Source organism: Ranitomeya imitator, chromosome 1 (assembly GCF_032444005.1).
Source record: "Ranitomeya imitator isolate aRanImi1 chromosome 1, aRanImi1.pri, whole genome shotgun sequence".
NCBI lineage: Eukaryota > Metazoa > Chordata > Amphibia > Anura > Dendrobatidae > Ranitomeya > Ranitomeya imitator.
Genome location: NC_091282.1, coordinates 868,793,506 through 868,810,504, shown reverse-complemented (window position 1 = coordinate 868,810,504; position 16,999 = coordinate 868,793,506). Strand labels below are relative to the sequence as shown.

General features: G+C 40.9%; 1 protein-coding gene across 2 annotated transcripts in view; it reads right to left on the bottom strand.

Moving 5' to 3' along the window:
* Window positions 1-231: 231 nt before the first annotated feature.
* KCMF1 (potassium channel modulatory factor 1) overlaps window positions 232-16,999 on the bottom strand; it is a 140,986-nt gene continuing 124,218 nt past the window's right edge. For both annotated transcript variants that reach the window (XM_069742669.1, XM_069742679.1), the window contains 2 exons: window positions 8,932-9,214; window positions 232-2,528 (listed from right to left, as the gene is read on the bottom strand). In XM_069742669.1, coding sequence (XP_069598770.1) covers window positions 2,267-2,528; window positions 8,932-9,214 — 545 coding nt within the window. In that variant the 3' untranslated portion in view covers window positions 232-2,266. The remainder of the gene's footprint in view (window positions 2,529-8,931; window positions 9,215-16,999) is intronic.

Sequence of the window (16,999 nt, the reverse complement as noted above, 5' to 3'; positions counted from 1 at the left end):
ATATATATATATATATATATATATATATATATATATATATATATATATATATATATGTGTGTATGTATATTTTTTTAAACGCAAGTAAATCATTGACCTGTGTACTGAAAATTCAACTACTGGAGAGCAATTTGTCAGTGGGACCATTCCTATATTATACACTTCACTTGTCCACAAAGCTAAAAATGATAACTACTGCAATGAAAGGATCGAAAAGAAATGCACGTGGGCAACAGTCTTGAAAATACTTTATTGAACTGAAGGAATAGCTGTAATGTGCAGAATGTGTTTGAAAAGACTACAGCTTGAAGAAAAGTGGTGGATTCATTTTCAGAAATCCTCAACAAAATAAACTAAAAAAAAGAAAAGAAAAATAAACCCCTCTGTTAAATGACTACAATAACTGAGCGGCATCTCCTCTTAACCCTTTTAGCACCATAACCCTCTCATGGATGGGATAAAACATTCAAGTGCTAGAATGAGCAAAAATACGGTATTTGGGGGCGAAAGTGAGGGGAAACAAGCATTAACATTAAGTGTTACTGTGGTTTACACACATCACTGTTCATTTTGCTTTTCCCTACCCCTGATTGTACACAATGTGATGCTGCAAAAACAGACAATTCAAAAATAGGTGAGGGAAAAGGAAGAGGAGCAAACGCATACATGGTCTTATACTTGTAAATTCAGAAAGCTGTGTGTCTTTTTATTGTCATTATATTCTAATTTTACATTGCAAAACAAGAAGAAAAAAAATGAAAACTGCTACCCAATGTGTCAGGCCCAAAAGAACACTGTACATATTTTTACAAATAGGATTAATAGTATAGGCATGTAGGTGGCATGATTTTTAATCAAAGGCTGCCGAAAGAATAATCAAAGTAACAATAAATAAAAAAAAGTGCCAACATTAGCATAAGGAATTACGAATAGTATATCGACAAAAATTCAGGAGGGTAGGGTCGGGGAAATCCTCAAGCTCTCCTTTTGCTGACAAGTCTCTGCAAACTATTAAGCAAATACATAAATAATAGAATTCAGAAAAACGATTAAGAATGTGGAAAAAAAAGGCTTCTTTAAAAACTAAGACAGCATCTGGGCTAACTTTTTTAAACAGCATTTAAAAGGAATCAGCCTATACCTGGATAAAACAAGATTAACAATTTTTGCTTTTTTTTGTATATTTTTTTAATAAACAACCACATGAAAAAAAAAGAAAAGAAGCAAAAAAGAAAACAAAAAAAACTTCAAAACACAAAAGGATTGGTTTGTGGGATTGTGCAATTTCAAACAGTGGGTTAACTGCTACGCCATTTTAAAGGAAGTGTGAAAGACTCGAACAATTCTTATGGATTTGGAGTGCATACGTTCCTTTTTTTATACAATTGTTTTCAATCAGTTCTTTTGGATAAGTCCAAATTTTTGGTTTACACTAGCCAATGACTTTTTTTTTTTAGATCTGAAAGAAACGCTATGCGATAAGTGGATGATATATTTCATTTTTGGTTTTTAAAATAATTAGAAAGGCTGCAATTTTTTTTTGTCTTATAGGGCATAAAATATTCAGTTAATGCCACTGTAGAACTTGCATAACAAATCAGTACACATTATTCAAAAGATGCAAAGCCACAACCCACCAGTCTGGGGTAATGCTTCATGTCATCGGGTGCTGTAAACTTTTGAATAATGTTTAGGAAAGCTTTGGGATTTATGGCTTAATTAGGGTCTTAAAATTTAAGCCAGTTTTACTTTTCTTGTTTCCTTAATGACAATGTCACTAAAACCTCATGCACGCTGCAAAAAACCTCATGCAGTAGTTATGGTAAACCATCCAAGCAGTTTTATTAATTAATATTCATAAATACACACAGCAGCTTCATTAGAGATTTTTCCATATACTTTGTTTTCCGTGTTCAGTTTGAATGTGGGAGATTAGGAGAGTTTTTTTTTTATGTTTTTTTCGTTTACGTCAAGGTACAGGAAGCAGACAGCTGCCTCTGGTACTGCTACCTATTTATATCGGCTAGAAGTAAAAATTAGTTAAGTGATTTTGTCATATATATTTGCCTCTGTCTTTTCAAATTTTTTTGTTTTGTTTGTTTGTTTGTTTTTTAACATTTTTTTTTTCCTTTTTTTGAATGTACACAATGTAACAAGAGTGACAGACCGGAAATTACAATCACCAAAACAAACCCAAAGATAGTTGTTTGTCCACTTTCATTGGCAGTTACAGCACAGAGGACATTGTCTGCAAAGGGGGATATCATCAAAGAGGAGGTGGCGGAGGCTCGTTTCCTTTATTGCTCTCTTTTAGATTTAAGTTTTCTAAAGCAACATCTAAAGGCATTATATCTACACAACCCATTGCCCCAAAATCGGCTATTTCTCCCCGCTCGTCCTCATCAGAGGAAGAGCTTTCTTCCTGCATTAATGTGGAAAGCAGCAACTCTTGGACAAATAGGCTACGATCGGCCCTTTCACTTTCTAACGACTGTCGTTCAGCTTCTGTCATCTTCGGGTCGTTCAACCTGCAATTGGGTTAAATTAGAAGGATTCAGTGAAATCAGAGGTGGAAAACAAGTAAATTTTAGATTTCATATTGACAAGGTGAACAATACAGGCTAGATGAAATGTTAATGTCAACAATGGGCATCATATACAAATCTAATATACCCAAAACATGGCACAAGTTATTATTAAACTAGATGACAGGTTTAATATTCTCAAAGTGGTTTACAGAGTAGAAAGAAAAAAAATATGACCTATAGTGAATTCTGATTTAACAGAGAGGTGTCCTTAGGTTAGGATCCTCATCCATTGGCCATTGGTGAGACTAGTTACAAAGAATATACCGTATTTTTCAGATTATAAGATGCACTTTTTTCCCCAAAATTTGGTGGGAAAATGAGGGTGCATCTTATAATGCAGATATACCTTACCGGCCTCAGGCTGGCATGAGGGGGTGTTCAGATGTGTGGTGCGCCGCGGGGCCTCTGCTGACTTCTTGAGAAAGCCCATAGCCCCCGCAGTTACATGGTTTCCTATGCGGTGGGCTGGACTCGGGGAAATTGGCTGCCGGTCGGGGGCGGCGCATGCGCAGATGGAGATTTTGGCACCAAGATCTCGGCACTGACATCTCATCTCCCGAGATCTTGGTGCCAAGATCTCCATCTGTGCATGTGCCGCCCCTGGCAAGCAGCCATTTTCCCAGAGTCCAGTCCACCACATAGGAAACCATGTAATGCGGGGGCTCTGGGCTTTCACAAGATGTCGGCAGAGCCCCGCAGCACCGAACACCCCCTCATCCCAGCCTGCAGCAACGCTCCACTCTTGCCTCCTCCAGGGGCGACCCTGGGACCCCGCTTCACCGCAGCCACCACCCCCGGTAAGCAGTAAGACGCATGGATTATAAGAAGCAAGGCCGTTTTATTAAGAAAAAAAAGGGTGAGTTTCCTATTTTTCTCCTCAAAATTTGTGGTGCATCTTATAATCCAGTATATCTTACAATCCGCAAAATACGGTATCTCTCTGGATGATCTGTCCTGTCCAGCATGACACAAAAAAACAATTGATATGGATGGGCACAGGGGCAGACATATCATTGGTGCACCTGTGCAGAAATGCAGAGGCCCAAGAGATGGGGAGAGCCCATTTTCACCTCCAAAGCAGGAGAAATTGTGCATTACAATCAGCTATTGGATGCAAAAGGGTCATTTTCTGTTCTTGAACACTGCCCTCTTCAGTCTGTATCCCCAGTGAATGGACACTGTGCAATGCTTCATTTTCCCTATTGTGGCAGTGCAGGGAAATTCACAACTTAAATCTATGGATTAAGCTTCACGCTTCGGTCATTTGATGTAAGAATGGTTCAAACTCAAGACATCTTTTTAAAAAATTGGAAAAAACACATACTTTTTTTTAATCCAGCATTGGCTTTGGCTTTAAAAACTGTATAATAAGACATTGAACCATACTCTTACTCCTTGCTGCCTACAGACTACAGCTGGTCAGAGTGTGGAGTACTTTGACTGCATATAGTCAATAGCACATTTTTAAAAAGCAAAAAGTGTTTAAAGGGAACCTGTAACCTGGTGTTTCACATCCCATCTGAAGACAGCATAATAAAAGGGCCGAGACCTTAAGGTACCTTCACCCTAAGCGACGCTGCAGCGATACCGACAACGATGTCGATCGCTGCAGCGTCGCTGTTTGGTCGCTGGAGAGCTGTCACACAGACCGCTCTCCAGCGACCAACGATGCCGGTAACCAGGGTAAACATCGGGTTACTAAGCGCAGGGCCGCGCTTAGTAACCCGATGTTTACCATGGTTACCATCGTAAAGTAAAAAAAACAAACACTACATACTTACCTTCAGCTGTCTGTCCCCGGCGCTCTGCTTTCCTGCACTGGCTGTGAGCACAGTGGCCAGAAAGCAGAGCGGTGACGTCACCGCTCTGCTTTCCGGCTGGCCGACGCTGACACAGGATGCAGGAGGAGTGCAGAGAAGCACAGCGCCGGGGACAGACAGCAGAAGGTAAGTATGTAGTGTTTGTTTTTTTTACTTTTACGATGGAAACCAGGGTAAACATCGGGTTACTAAGCGCGGCCCTGCGCTTAGTAACCCGATGTTTACCCTGGTTACCAGTGAAGACATCGCTGAATCGGCGTCACACACGCCGATTCAGCGATGTCTGCAGGGAGTCCAGCGACGAAATAAAGTTCTGGACTTTCTGCAGCGACCAACGACATCACAGCAGGATCCTGATCGCTGCTGCGTGTCAAACACAACGATATCGCTAGCCAGGACGCTGCAACGTCACGGATCGCTAGCGATATCGTTGTGAAGTTGTTTAGTGTGAAGGTACCTTTAGTTCCATGTGTGTCACTTACTGGGATGTTTAGTTGTAGTTTTTGTAAAGTTTTATCAGCATGAGTTTATCAGTAGAGGACTAGTAAACCTGTTAGGTAGTCAACCACGCCTTCCACCACTGATATATGAGTAGACAGAAAGCTGCCTAAGCAAAAAGCTAATCAGTGGTGTTGACAGGGTTATACAGAGCTCAGCACTCAGAGAACTGTTAGATCTGCCTTAGAGAAAACAGTTTTTAAAAACTGCAGCACCCAGTAATATACCTTTAGGTCCAGAAATATTTAGACAGTGAAAACTTCTGGCATTTTAGCTGTTTATCAAAGCATTCAAGAAACATTTATATAATCAATATGGGCTTAAAGTGCAGACTCATTAATTTGAGGGTATTTACATCTTAATTGGAGAAAGGTTTTGGAATTACAGCTCTTTTAATATGCCCCTGTTTCTTTTTAAAGGGACCAAAGGTAATTGGACAATTATCTCAAAAGCTTTTTAATGGGCTTTATGGGCTATGCCTTCATTAATTAAGCAGGTAAAAGGTCAAGAGCTGATTCCAGGTGTGGTATTTGCATTTGGAAGCTGGTGTTGAGGAGCTCTCAGTGGAAGAGAAACAAACCACCATTAGGCTAAAAAAAAAATCCATCAGAAAAATAACAAATGATAGGAGTGGCCTAATCCTCAGTTTGGTACATTCTGCAAAAAGAGCACACTTGTGAGCTTCGGAATTCAAAAAGGCGTGGACATCCATGGAAGACAGCAGTGGTGGATGATCACAGAATCTAGTCCATGGTGAGGAAAAACCACTTCATAACATCCACCCAAGGGAAGAACACTCTCCCAGAAGTAGGAATTTTAGTATCCAAGTCTACCACAAAGAGAAGTCTTGATAACAGCAAATATAGACCATTCACCACAAGATGCAAACCATAAATCAGGTTTAAAAATAGACAGTCAGATTAGACTGTGTCAAAAAAACATCAAAGAAGTCAGGCCAGTTCAAGAAAAAAAGTTCTTGATGAAAACAAGGTCAACCTGTACAAAAAGGGAGGAAGAAAGTATGGAGAAGGCTTGGAACGGCTCATGATCCAAAGCACACCACATCCTCTGTAAAAAATGGTAGAGGCAGTGTGATGGCATGGGCACGCATGGCTTCTAATGGCACTGGGTCACTAGTGTTTATTGATGTGACTGAAGATAGAAGCAGCCGGATTAATTCTTAAGTGTACAGGGCGATACTTTCTGCTCAGATTTAACCAAATGCAGTAAGGTTGATTGGACGGCACGTCACAGTATATATGGACAACGACTCAAAACATACTGTGAAAGCAACCCAGACGTTTTAAGGCAAAGAAGTGAAATATTAAAGCAGAAAGACCCACAAACAAGCAACAACTGAAGTCACTGTAGTAAAGGCCTGGCAATGAATCACAAAGGAAATCCAGTGTTTGGTGACGTCCATGACTTCCAGACTTCAGGAAGTCCTCGTCTGAAAAGGATTCTATGCAAAGTATTAAAAATTAACCTTTTTTATGGTAAATTTAATTTGTACAATTACTTTTGAGCCCGTGAAATGAGAAGGCTTTGTAGAAAAATGGTTGCAATTCCTAATCATTACAAAGGATACTTCTGTTCAACCCCTTTAATTAAACCTGAAAGTCTACACGTCAATTTCATCTTAGTTGTTTCATTTTAAAGAATAAAAAATAGTGGCATGCAGACCCCAAATGATACATCATTGGAATCAGAGCTTCTGCCCCTACATCAAGCTGGGATGGAGTATCAAAACCATGGAGATAGATTCCCTTTAAAGCAAAGAACCTTTTTAATCCCTTTCTAAATTACATCTTGTGAAAGCGTTCACATGTTTGAAGTGGGCTCAGGAGTTGAGCTCTGTACACATGGCTGATAACAGATATACAGGTCCTTCTCAAAAAATTAGCATATAGTGTTAAATTTCATTATTTACCATAATGTAATGATTACAATTAAACTTTCATATATTATAGATTCATTATCCACCAACTGAAATTTGTCAGGTCTTTTATTGTTTTAATACTGATGATTTTGGCATACAACTCCTGATAACCCAAAAAACCTGTCTCAATAAATTAGCATATTTCACCCATCCAATCAAATAAAAGTGTTTTTTAATAACAAACAAAAAAACCAACAAATAATAATGTTCAGTTATGCACTCAATACTTGGTCGGGAATCCTTTGGCAGAAATGACTGCTTCAATGCGGCGTGGCATGGAGGCAATCAGCCTGTGACACTGCTGAGATGTTATGGAGGCCCAGGATGCTTCAATAGCGGCCTTAAGCTCATCCAGAGTGTTGGGTCTTGCGTCTCTCAACTTTCTCTTCACAATATCCCACAGATTCTCTATGGGGTTCAGGTCAGGAGAGTTGGCAGGCCAATTGAGCACAGTAATACCATGGTCAGTAAACCATTTACCAGTGGTTTTGGCACTGTGAGCAGGTGCCAGGTCGTGCTGAAAAATGAAATCTTCATCTCCATAAAGCATTTCAGCCGATGGAAGCATGAAGTGCTCCAAAATCTCCTGATAGCTAGCTGCATTGACCCTGCCCTTGATGAAACACAGTGGACCAACACCAGCAGCTGACATGGCACCCCACACCATCACTGACTGTCGGTACTTGACACTGGACTTCAGGCATTTTGGCATTTCCTTCTCCCCAGTCTTCCTCCAGACTCTGGCACCTTGATTTCCGAATGACATGCAAAATTTGCTTTCATCAGAAAAAAGTACTTGGGACCACTTAGCAACAGTCCAGTGCTGCTTCTCTGTAGCCCAGGTCAGGCGCCTCTGCCGCTGTTTATGGTTCAAAAGTGGCTTTACCTGGGGAATGCGGCACCTGTAGCCCATTTCCTGCACACGCCTGTGCACGGTGGCTCTGGATGTTTCCACACCAGACTCAGTCCACTGCTTCCTCAGGTTCCCCAAGATCTGGAATCGGTCCTTCTCCACAATCTTCCTCAGGGTCCGGTCTCCTCTTCTCGTTGTACAGCGTTTTCTGCCACATTGTTTCCTTCCAACAGACTTACCATTGAGGTGCCTTGATACAGCACTCTGGGAACAGCCTATTTGTTGAGAAATTTCTTTCTGGGTCTTACCCTCTTGCTTGAGGGTGTCAATGATGGCCTTCTTGACATCTGTCAGGTCGCTAGTCTTACCCATGATGGGGGTTTTGAGTAATGAACCAGGCAGGGAGTTTATAAAAGCCTCAGGTATCTTTTGCATGTGTTTAGAGTTAATTAGTTGATTCAGAAGATTAGGGTAATAGGTCGTTTAGAGAACCTTTTCTTGATATGCTAATTTATTGAGACAGGTTTTTTGGGTTATCAGGAGTTGTATGCCAAAATCATCAGTATTAAAACAATAAAAGACCTGACAAATTTCAGTTGGTGGATAATGAATCTATAATATATGAAAGTTTAATTGTAATCATTACATTATGGTAAATAATGAAATTTAACACTATATGCTAATTTTTTTGAGAAGGACCTGTATTACAAAGAGACAGATCCAGGCCAACAGCCGCTGCCAAAGCTGAACTGCAGCTACAGATACTAAAAATGTAGATGATTCTGTCAGTCTCTGACAGACATTTAACCCCTTACTGACATCAGACTTATTAGTACGCTGATGTCAGTATCCACCGCTTTGAAGTGGGCTCCGGTGGTGAGCCCACATCTTTTCCAGGACATGTCAGCTGTTTTGCACAGCCAACATGTGCATGCAATACCCGCGGGTGGAATCGCGATCCACCCGTGGCTATTAACTAGCTAAATTCCGCTGTCAAGCTCTGACAGCAGCATCTAAATTGCGCTTTCAGCCATCGGGCCGGAAATACACGCACTGGTGACCCACCTCACGTGATCGAGAGGGGGCATCTTCTTGAGACCTCTATGGTTGTCAGTGCCGGATTACTATGAGCGCCACCCAGCACCAACAAGTAGTAAGACAGAAAACCCCATCAGTTTCCTAAATACAGGAAGCTTTAATACAATACTTTTATTATCCATCAATCAAGCATACCTTGTGAGGAGAAACTGTGAATTCTGTATTGTTTGCTGATTGTTTTCCGTATTGGATGTGTTGGTTGCTGCTGTTGATTGGGTGATGGTTGTGGTGACACTACTTGCATTGTTGCGTCTGGTGGCGTTGCGCGCAGTTTCTAATTGTTGTCGTGCTGCTTGTGCCTGCTGCCTCTCTAGCTGTAACTGCATCTGAAGTTGTTGCAACTGAGAGGCAGAAGGACCCGAGGAGTTAAGTTGCCCACCTGTTGAGCGCCTAACCCCTGATAACTGGGATAATAGCTCTGTAGAAACAGAAAACATAGTATGAACATATAATATTAAATGTATATGAGTACAGTGGTCTTCAAGTTACAATACTAATCTATCCATGTATCTATACACATATGGTACATACAGTACAGACCAAAAGTTTGGACACACCTCATTTAAAGATTTTTCTGTATTTTCATGACTATGAAAATTGTACATTCACACTGAAGGCATCAAAACTATGAATTAACACATGTGGAATTATATACTTAACAAAACAGTGTGAAACAACTGAAATTATGTCTTATATTCTAGGGTCTTCAAAGTAGCCACCTTTTGATTTGAGGACTGCTTTGCAAACTCTTGGCATTCTCTTGATGAGCTTCAAGAGGTAGTCACCGGGAATGGTCTTCCAACAATCTTGAAGGAGTTCCCAGAGATGCTTAGCACTTGTTGGCCCTTTTGCCTTCACTCTGCGGTTTAGCTCACCCCAAACCATCTCGATTGGGTTCAGGTCTGGTGACTGTGGAGGTCAGGTCATCTGGCGTAGCACCCCATCACTCTCCTCCTTGGTCAAATAGCCCTTACACAGCCAGGAGGTCTGTTGAAAAATAAATGATGGTCCAACTAAACGCAAACCGGATGGAATAGCATGCCGCTGCAAGATGCTGTGGTAGCCATGCTGGTTTAGTATGCCTTCAATTTTGAATAAATCCCCAACAGTGTCATCAGCAAAGCACCCCCACACCATCACACCTCCTCCTCCATGCTTCACGGTGGGAATCAGGCATGTAGAGTCCATCCATTCACCTTTTCTGCGTCACACAGACACAGTGGTTGGAACCAAAGATCTCAAATTTGGACTCATCAGACCAAAGCACAGATTTCCACTGGTCTAATGTCCATTCCTTGTGTTATTTAGCCCAAATACAGGGGGGAAAAAAAGTATTTAGTCAGTCAGCAATAGTGCAAGTTCCACCACTTAAAAAGATGAGAGGCGTCTGTAATTTACATCATAGGTAGACCTCAACTATGGGAGACAAACTGAGAAAAAAAAAATCCAGAAAATCACATTGTCTGTTTTTTTATCATTTTATTTGCATATTATGGTGGAAAATAAGTATTTGGTCAGAAACAAACAATCAAGATTTCTGGCTCTCACAGACCTGTAACTTCTTCTTTAAGAGTCTCCTCTTTCCTCCACTCATTACCTGTAGTAATGGCACCTGTTTAAACTTGTTATCAGTATAAAAAGACACCTGTGCACACCCTCAAACAGTCTGACTCCAAACTCCACTATGGTGAAGACCAAAGAGCTGTCAAAGGACACCAGAAACAAAATTGTAGCCCTGTACCAGGCTGGGAAGACTGAATCTGCAATAGCCAACCAGCTTGGAGTGAAGAAATCAACAGTGGGAGCAATAATTAGAAAATGGAAGACATACAAGACCACTGATAATCTCCCTCGATCTGGGGCTCCACGCAAAATCCCACCCCGTGGGGTCAGAATGATCACAAGAACGGTGAGCAAAAATCCCAGAACCACGCGGGGGGACCTAGTGAATGAACTGCAGAGAGCTGGGACCAATGTAACAAGGCCTACCATAAGTAACACACTACGCCACCATGGACTCAGATCCTGCAGTGCCAGACGTGTCCCATTGCTTAAGCCAGTACATGTCCGGGCCCGTCTGAAGTTTGCTGGAGAGCATTTGGATGATCCAGAGGAGTTTTGGGAGAATGTCCTATGGTCTGATGAAACCAAACTGGAACTGTTTGGTAGAAACACAACTTGTCGTGTTTGGAGGAAAAAGAATACTGAGTTGCATCCATCAAACACCATACCTACTGTAAAGCATGGTGGTGGAAACATCATGCTTTGGGGCTGTTTCTCTGCAAAGGGGCCAGGACGACTGATCCGGGGTACATGAAAGACTGAATGGGGCCATGTATCATGAGATTTTGAGTGCAAACCTCCTTCCATCAGCAAGGGCATTGAAGATGAAACGTGGCTGGGTCTTTCAACATGACAATGATCCAAAGCACACCGCCAGGGCAACGAAGGAGTGGCTTCGTAAGAAGCATTTCAAGGTCCTGGAGTGGCCTAGCCAGTCTCCAGATCTCAACCCTATAGAAAACCTTTGGAGGGAGTTGAAAGTCCGTGTTGCCAAGCGAAAAGCCAAAAACATCACTGCTCTAGAGGAGATCTGCATGGAGGAATGGGCCAACATACCAACAACAGTGTGTGGCAACCTTGTGAAGACTTACAGAAAACGTTTGACCTCTGTCATTCCCAACAAAGGATATATTACAAAGTATTGAGATGAAATTTTGTTTCTGACCAAATACTTATTTTCCACCATAATATGCAAATAAAATGTTAAAAAAACAGACAATGTGATTTTCTGGATTTTTTTTTCTCAGTTTGTCTCCCATAGTTGAGGTCTACTTATAATGTAAATTACAGACGCCTCATCTTTTTAAGTGGTGGAACTTGCACTATTGCTGACTGACTAAATACTTTTTTGCCCCACTGTAAGTCTCTTCTGCTTGTTGCCTGTCCTTAGCAGTGGTTTCCTAGCAGCTATTTTACCATGAAGGCCTGCTGCACAAAGTCTCCTCTTAACAGTTGTTGTGTCTGCTGCTAGAGCTCTGTGTGGCATTGACCTGGTCTCTAATCTGAGCTGCTGTTAACCTGCGATTTCTGAGGTTGGTGACTCAGATAAACTTATCCTCAGAAGCAGAGGTGACTCTTGGTCTTCCTTTCCTGGGGTGGTCCTCATGTGAGCCAGCTTCTTTGCAGCGCTTGATGGTTTTTGCCACTGTACTTGCCTTTTATAAAGGCAAGAAATCCCACTTCTCAAACCTGACAGGGCACACCCGTTGAGTGAAAACCATTCCCGGTGACTACCTCTTGAAGCTCATCAAGAGAATGCCAAGAGTGTGCAAAGCAGTCATCAAAGCAAAAGGTTGCTACTTTGAAGAACCTAGAGTATAAGACATAATTTCAGTTGTTTCACACTTTTTTGTTAAGTATATAATTCCACATGTGTTAATTCATAGTTTTGATGCCTTCAGTGTGAATGTACAATTTTTATAGTCATGAAAATACAGAAAAATCTTTAAGGGTATGTGCACACGTCAGGATTTCTTGCAGAAATACTGTGATGTGTTTTTTTCCGTGAAAATCATGTGCACAAAACATGCAGAATGCATTCTAAATGATAGGATGCATAATGCATGTGTTTTTAATGAGTTTTTAAAAAAGCGAAAAACAGCGAAAAAACTTGAACGTGTGCACATAGCCTAAATGACAAGGTGTGTCAGAACTTTTGGTCTGTACTGTATACACACACTAATACAGGATCATATAGAAATATGATGCAGAAAGACCATACCAAAGGGATACAGATATAAAATACTACATTTTATTAAGAGTAATATAAAAAAAAAAAAAAAGAAGAACACAGCTGAACCAGGTAATTGTGCACATTACAGAGAAAGGTATATGAGTAAAATAATAAATTAAAGGCAAATAATAGTATAATCTCCTGATCGTTTATAAAAAAAATGGTTAGATGAAACAAAAAGAAAGCCTGCATAATCATAAGGAAGTACATGCAAAATAGCACCTTAGTTGTAGTAGGAGAGTATAAAACTGCAAAATAAGTACATACATGAACACCAGGTAAGTATAATAGTAATAGTCTAACAGCACAAAATGGTGGTAATGAAAACATGAATAGGTAATAAGGTGCAGATGTACACAAGTCATTGAATGTTAATAAACAGCCAAACATCTAGATAGAATAATCCTACTTTTAACAGCACCTAAAGTAAAGTGCATGTGCAACAAGAGTAAGAGGAGATAGGGATTTCATTGTTACCTAAAGTGTAAGCGTGCAGCCAGGTCCACTGCACGTGTTTCGGCGCTTGCCTTCTTCATGGCTGCGCGCTTAACACTTTAGGTAACAATGAAGTCCCTATAGCCTCTTACTCTTATTGCACATGCACCTAACTTAGAATAATCCTGTTTTTTCCAGTATCTATGATATGTACAGGTTTTAGTTACAGCAGAGCTTTTTGCTCATTTTGATTCTTGTAGGTTTTGTATGTTTTATGGCCAATGTGAACATGCGTATATGTGCTGCATGTACACCAACTCAAACCAAGCTCAACCTTTGTGATTTTTCTTTGTATTTTTGCATTCTGTGTGAGCCGGGATCTGGCCTCCCTTTCCTGACCTGGAAATCACATTTAAAGGCTTCCCCAGACTGGTGTCCACTGGTTGGAACTTGGTCCTTTTGTCTGCCCTTATTCACACACTGAGGTCAACACTGACACATGGTAAGGTTTTTAATAGTAGACAGCACAGAACTATCCCAATCAGAGTCACATTGTCAATGGTGTGATGGCTTTTATGCTATTTTTGATCACAAACACAAACAGTATTACTAAGAACTCTTATTTAGATGCACTTTTGGTTTTTACTTATTTAGTTACAGCAGAGTTTTTGCGCATTTTGTTTCTTGTAGGTTTTTTATGCTTTATGGGCAAAATGAACATGCGTTTATGTGCTGCATGTATACCAAATCAAAACAAGCTCAATTTTCGTGTTTTCCTTATGATTATGCAGGCCGTTTCTTTTTTTGCAGGTAGCAAAAGAAAAAAGCAGGATGCACTCACCAATCTTCAAAGTAGCAAATTTTATTGAGTCTTCACAATTAAAACTTCATGGCCGGGGGAGAAGAAAAGGAGCTCGTGCGAGCAGGGGAGACGACGGCCGTTTCGCGCAGTCCTTGCGCTTCAACGGGTCATGCAGACCCGTTGAAGCGCAAGGACTGCGCGAAACGGCCGTCGTCTCCCCTGCTCGCACGAGCTCCTTTTCTTCTCCCCCGGCCATGAAATTTTAATTGTGAAGACTCAATAAAATTTGCTACTTTGAAGATTGGTGAGTGCATCCTGCTTTTTTCTTTTGCTACCTGGGACACATGTTATTTCATGGTTTTGCACCCGATATCTTTTTTGCCATGGCTGTTGCTGACATGATATAGCTTTTTGGTACCGGCTTTCCTGAAGATTATGGATTTAGTTGGGACAGTGCCGTCCATATGCTATTTTCTCTCTTTTGTTTCTTTTTTTGGGCTGGGGTCTAAGGGGTATCGTTTCTCCTTATGGAGAGTGACATATCATCTCTGGCTTGTCAAGGCAAGGAGGCTTATTCGCCGTACAGTGCTCCTCTGGGAAATAATATGTAAATTGCCTCTTCTGAGGAAAAGAGGACTTAAACTCTATACCGCCACCTGTTGGAAGTAGCGATCCTACAAGTCGCAATCAACCCTTTAACGAGTCGTGCAATATGACTTGGGATAAAAGCCAAATCAATATCTCAATTCGCAGACACGGTGTTTCGTGCTGTTGGGTAACAGCCCGAAACACCGTGTCTGCGAATTGAGATATTGATTTGGCTTTTATCCTGAGTCATATTGCACGACTCGTTAAAGGGTTGATTGTGACTTGTAGGATCGCTACTTCCAACAGGTGGCGCTATAGAGTTCAGAAGAGGCAATTTGCATCTTTTTTTGGGTTCATTTAACCTCTTTTTGTATAAACTATTTGGAGATTATACTATTATTAGCCTTTAATTTATTATTTTACTCATATAAAGTCTCTAACGCGCGCAATCACCTGGTTCCGCTTTGTTTTTCTCTTATGTTTTTATATATTACTCCTAATAAAATTTAGTATTTTATATTTTTATTCCTTTGGTATGGTCTGTTTCTGCATCATGTTTCTATATGATCCTATCTAATCCTGTGCATGACCTCTGATCCCATAATTATTTATTAGATCTTACAAGCATGTTCTATTCGTGCTAACACACTAATATACATACCGTATATACTTGAGTATAAGCCGAGATTTTCAGCCCCTTTTTTATTAGGCTGAAAGTGCCCCTCTCGGCTTATACTCAAGTAATTGTCCCAGGGGTCGGAGGGGAGCGGCAGAAGTAGCGGCTGTCACATCATACTCACTTTCCAGGCACGGTCTCTGCATCTCCCTGCTTCTCAAATGGTCTCTGGTGCCTGCAGCTCTTCCTGTGTTCAGCGGTCACGTGGTACTGCTCATTAAAGTAATGAACATGGACATGACGTAATTATTCATTACTTTAATGAGCGGTACCATGTGACCGCTTAACACAGGAGCATGCTGCCGGCGCAGAGAAGCAGGGACTTGCAGAGAGACCGTGCCAGGATGGGGTGAGTAGAACGGGGGAAGGTGAGCCATGCGATATTCACCTGTCACTGTTCCACCGCCACGCTATGTCTGTGACATTCAGGTCAGAGGGCGCGATGACATGTTTAGTGTGTGCCCTCTGCCTGAACAGTCACTGCAGAGACCCAGAAGACAGCGGCGCGTGGCGGTGGAATGGGGACAGGTGAATATCGCAAGTGCCGGTATCATGAGCCAATGGCGACATCGGCACCTGACCCCCATAGCGCTCCGGTGTCCCCACTTGCTCAGGACCCCGGCATTCGGCGCCCAGCGATGAGAGGGGAGAATGTCATTTATTTAACTTTTTTTTTCTTTTTTAAATCGCAGCATAATATGCCCATATGCTGCTATGGAGCATCTTATGGGGCCATTAACTTTTATGGAGCACTATAAGGGGCATATTTTATGGAGCATCTTATGGGGTCATCATTAACCTTTGTGCAGCATTATATGGGGCATATATTAATATGGCACATCTTATGGGGACATCATTAACCTTTGTGCAGCATATTTTGTATGGAGTATCTTATGGGGCTCCAGATTCAAAATGGATATTCAAAAACATTTAACCTACTGATGTCTCAATCTTACTTTTATTTGTATTTATTTTTATTTTTTAAGTTTACCAGTAGCTGCTGCATTTCCCACCCAAGGCTTATACTTGAGTCAATACGTTTTCCCATTTTTTGTGGCAAAATCAGGGGCCTTGACTTACACTTGGGTCGGCTTAAACTCAAGTATATACGGTAGATATCTATTTACGTTCATAATCTGTATCTATATAGAGCTTTCTCTCTATGTATCTACTGGTCAAAATTACTGTAATTGTGAACAGTTAAGCAAGTTAAAGGTGAAATGATATCTGAAAGAACTAGGTTTCCTTTGTATTTTAGGAAAAAAAAATCTTATTGTTATTTTTTACATTACAAAAAGGAAAATGGGCCGAAGCAAAAGTTTGGGCACCCTCGGAGTTTTGTGTGCTCAGAAAATTCTGACCAAGGTTTCAGACCTTAATTAGCCTGTTCAGGTTATTGCTTGTTCACTATCAGTTAGTTAACCCCTTCATGACCCCAGCCTTTTTCAGTTTTGTGTTTTAGTTTTTCGCTCCCCTTCTTCCCAGAGCCATAACTTTTTTATTTTTCGGTCAATATGGCCATTTGAGGGCTTGTTTTTTGAGAGACGAGTTGTACTTTTGAGCAACACCATTGTTTTTACCATGTTGTGTCCTAGAAAACGGGAAAAAAATTCCAAGTGCGGTGAAATTGCAAAAAAAAAGTGCAATCCCACACTTGTTTTTGTTTGGCTTTTTTGCTAGGTTCACTAAATGCTAAAACTGACCTGCTATTATGATTCTCCAGGTCATTACGAGTTCATAGTCACAAAACATGTCTAGGTTCTTTTTCATCTAGGTGGTGAAAAAAAAATTCCAAGCTTTGCTAAAAGATTTAAAAAAAAAAAAAAACCCGCAATTTTAAGTTACCCGTAGCGTTTCCATTTTTCGTGATCTGGGGTTGGGTGAGGGCTTATTTTTTGCGTGCTAA